Below are 2,500 nucleotides of genomic sequence, written 5' to 3' on the forward strand. Positions count from 1 at the left end.
CCCGGGACGTGCCTGGACGATGCCACCGGGGCTTAGCTTCCCTTGCCCGAGTCGAGTCGTCAGTCACCCCCTCGACCGACGTCTTACTCATCGACAGGTCCCCCTAACACCACCCTCCCTCCCTCTCTCTCTCTCTCTTCTTTTCTCTCTCTCACATCCTCTTCATAAAAGTGTTTACATAACATGTATTATGCGTATACATCGTATACATCACGTATAAACGTTTTAAAATCAAAATCAACCTCTCTTTCGCACTCGTTTTTCCCTATTTCCTCCTTCCTTCCCTCCTTCCCTCCCTCTCTTCCTCTCCTTCCCAACTAGCCTCGCTCCTGCCGTCGCCCTGTGTCGTCAAAGGCTCCTTTACTCCTAAGTCACTCTAATCTCCCGACCCTTTCCATCTGCCGCGATCGGCAATTACCACATCTGGAAATAAGGCCTTTCCTTCGTCGCATGCTACGTAATAGTAGTGAAATATAAGTATGTCCTAAAGCTAAGCGTTGTTGGTTTTAAATACACATAGGAAATGTGCGTGACCTTACCAGGCCTTGCTTCTCTATGTCAAGCTCCGAACAACTCGCCTCGGATATTGTGCAATGTACATGACATAAACCCAAACATGCTCTAACTCACTCACTCACACTCACCCCCCCCACACACACACACATACTCTCACTCTCATCCTCTCTCTTTCTTTCTTTCTTTTTTTCACTCTCTCTCTCTCTCTCTCTCTCTCTCTCTCTCTCTCTCTCTCTCTCTCTCTCTCTCTCTCTCTCTCTCTTTCACACACACACACACACACACACACACACACACACACACACACTATCTTTTTCTATTTTTATCCCCCTTCCCCTCCCCCCTCCTTCGTGGAGACATCGCGGTCAACAACAATTATCCTGCTTATCATCCTCTTCCATCACGGAGGAAGAACAAGGCCCTGTGTTTGCTTGCGTCGAGCCTTCTTCAAGCACTCCGGCGTCTGGGAAAGAACAAGGATACTCTAATAGTAATACATTTTCGTCAAACAATCACCAGTGTAATTCGAGAGACGTAATTTATAGCTTAGACAAAGTTACATAAACTTATGATTATCTTACAATCTTTTTCAAGTCTGGTTAATGATTTTTGTTTGTTTACTATGAATACATCTTCCATCACTGTCTCGTTATCGAGTTAACCAGAGAAGAACCGATCGCTAAACAGGTACAGATCACCACTCACCAACCTGGTCATCACTCACACTCGCCAATTCAAAATATTTCAGACACTAAAATCACTCCGGATTTGGACTAGGGCTCAGATTGTAACGCTTATATTTAGCTCACTCGGACTCCTAAACCCAACCCTCCTCCTCAGGCCCTCCCCCCGCCCTCCCACCACCATTACCCACAAAGATCTTTTGCAATGGCCAGCTGTGCGTGCGTGCGTGCGTCCGTCCGTCACAGAACTAGTGGGTGGGTTATCTGTAGTAGAAATGACGATATATATATATCTTTCTCTCACTTGCCTTCTTTGATCTTCCGGTTTCCTCGCGTTTTATGCCTTGTCACGATTCGTACCTTCTGGAGTCACGAAGACGCCTTAACACGTAACTCACACTGCATGTCTTTGGATCCGGGTTTGGCAGTCACATGTCGCGCACCGTGCTTGGTCCGTGAGCTTCCTGTGTCCGTAGTCACGGCACTCTTGACAGCCACTTCTGAGGACACCGATGATGCCAAGTGAGAACGGCAATAGGCTTAGGCGCAGTCTTGGCTTTCCCAGTACCGTTCCTCGAGGAGGCACATGCCCCGGGGGTGGGGGGGGGGGGCACATGGGGATAAGATGGCACTGGGAGGCAATGAAAGGGGATCCGACAAGACTCATGAGGCACCAGGAACCAAAAAAAGGGGGGGGGTGACGGTATCTGAGATGGTAACTGAAATATAACGCCACTCTACTGTCCTGCCCAAAGCAACACTCGATTTGGTTACACAATAAACAGTACACACGCAGGAATAATTACCAATATCAAGCAGAACAGCAATGTTGTGAGCGGGTAAACTTCAACAGAGTCCTTGCCCAGTACTTAGTGGGAGCGAGACACTACGACCGACCACGACCTGTACACGCTCGGTACTGACCCCCTGCCGTCCAGACTCCAGGCGAGGTGCCGGAAAGCGGAACAGGGCACCTGGTAACTGCTGTTGTCTTTCATTCGTTTTATTACCGATTTCCCGCCTCGCTTCTCGATTCCGTGATTGAAAATCAGCTTTTCTTCCTTGAAAGCGCAACGATAGGCGTCGAAGAGTCTTCTCGTGGAGGCAAGATTAAAATAGAAATATTCGCCTGATAACTGAGCCGGGCGAGTTGGTGACCTGACCCTCCCTACAAACTTTGACCTGGCGGGGGAGGATGAGGGGGGGGGCTGACCACAGGACCCACCACCTTATCATCTCTTTTCCCCCGCTTCCCCCTCGGACGTCTCATATCGCTCCCCGCAGACACGACCCACAGAAAA

At 49.2% G+C, this 2,500-nt stretch overlaps 2 protein-coding genes across 2 annotated transcripts in view; both read right to left on the bottom strand.

Moving 5' to 3' along the window:
- The window catches only part of MESR3 (misexpression suppressor of ras 3), a 23,289-nt gene that overhangs the window by 7,513 nt on the left and 13,276 nt on the right, over window positions 1-2,500 (bottom strand). The gene's annotated exons all lie outside the window — the stretch shown is intronic.
- The window catches only part of LOC147469771 (uncharacterized), a 5,242-nt gene that overhangs the window by 862 nt on the left and 1,880 nt on the right, over window positions 1-2,500 (bottom strand). Inside the window, exons 1-2 of the mRNA XM_086547465.1 lie at window positions 2,006-2,500; window positions 1-1,699 (exon numbers count right to left, since the gene is read on the bottom strand). The exon at window positions 1-1,699 is cut by the window's left edge and continues 862 nt beyond it; the exon at window positions 2,006-2,500 is cut by the window's right edge and continues 1,880 nt beyond it. Coding sequence (XP_086403591.1) covers window positions 1-91 — 91 coding nt within the window. The 5' untranslated portion in view covers window positions 92-1,699; window positions 2,006-2,500. The remainder of the gene's footprint in view (window positions 1,700-2,005) is intronic.

The sequence above is a fragment of the Penaeus japonicus genome, unplaced genomic scaffold (assembly GCF_977035675.1).
Source record: "Penaeus japonicus unplaced genomic scaffold, GWHDUDI00000001_assembly GWHDUDI00000019, whole genome shotgun sequence".
Classification (NCBI taxonomy): domain Eukaryota; kingdom Metazoa; phylum Arthropoda; class Malacostraca; order Decapoda; family Penaeidae; genus Penaeus; species Penaeus japonicus.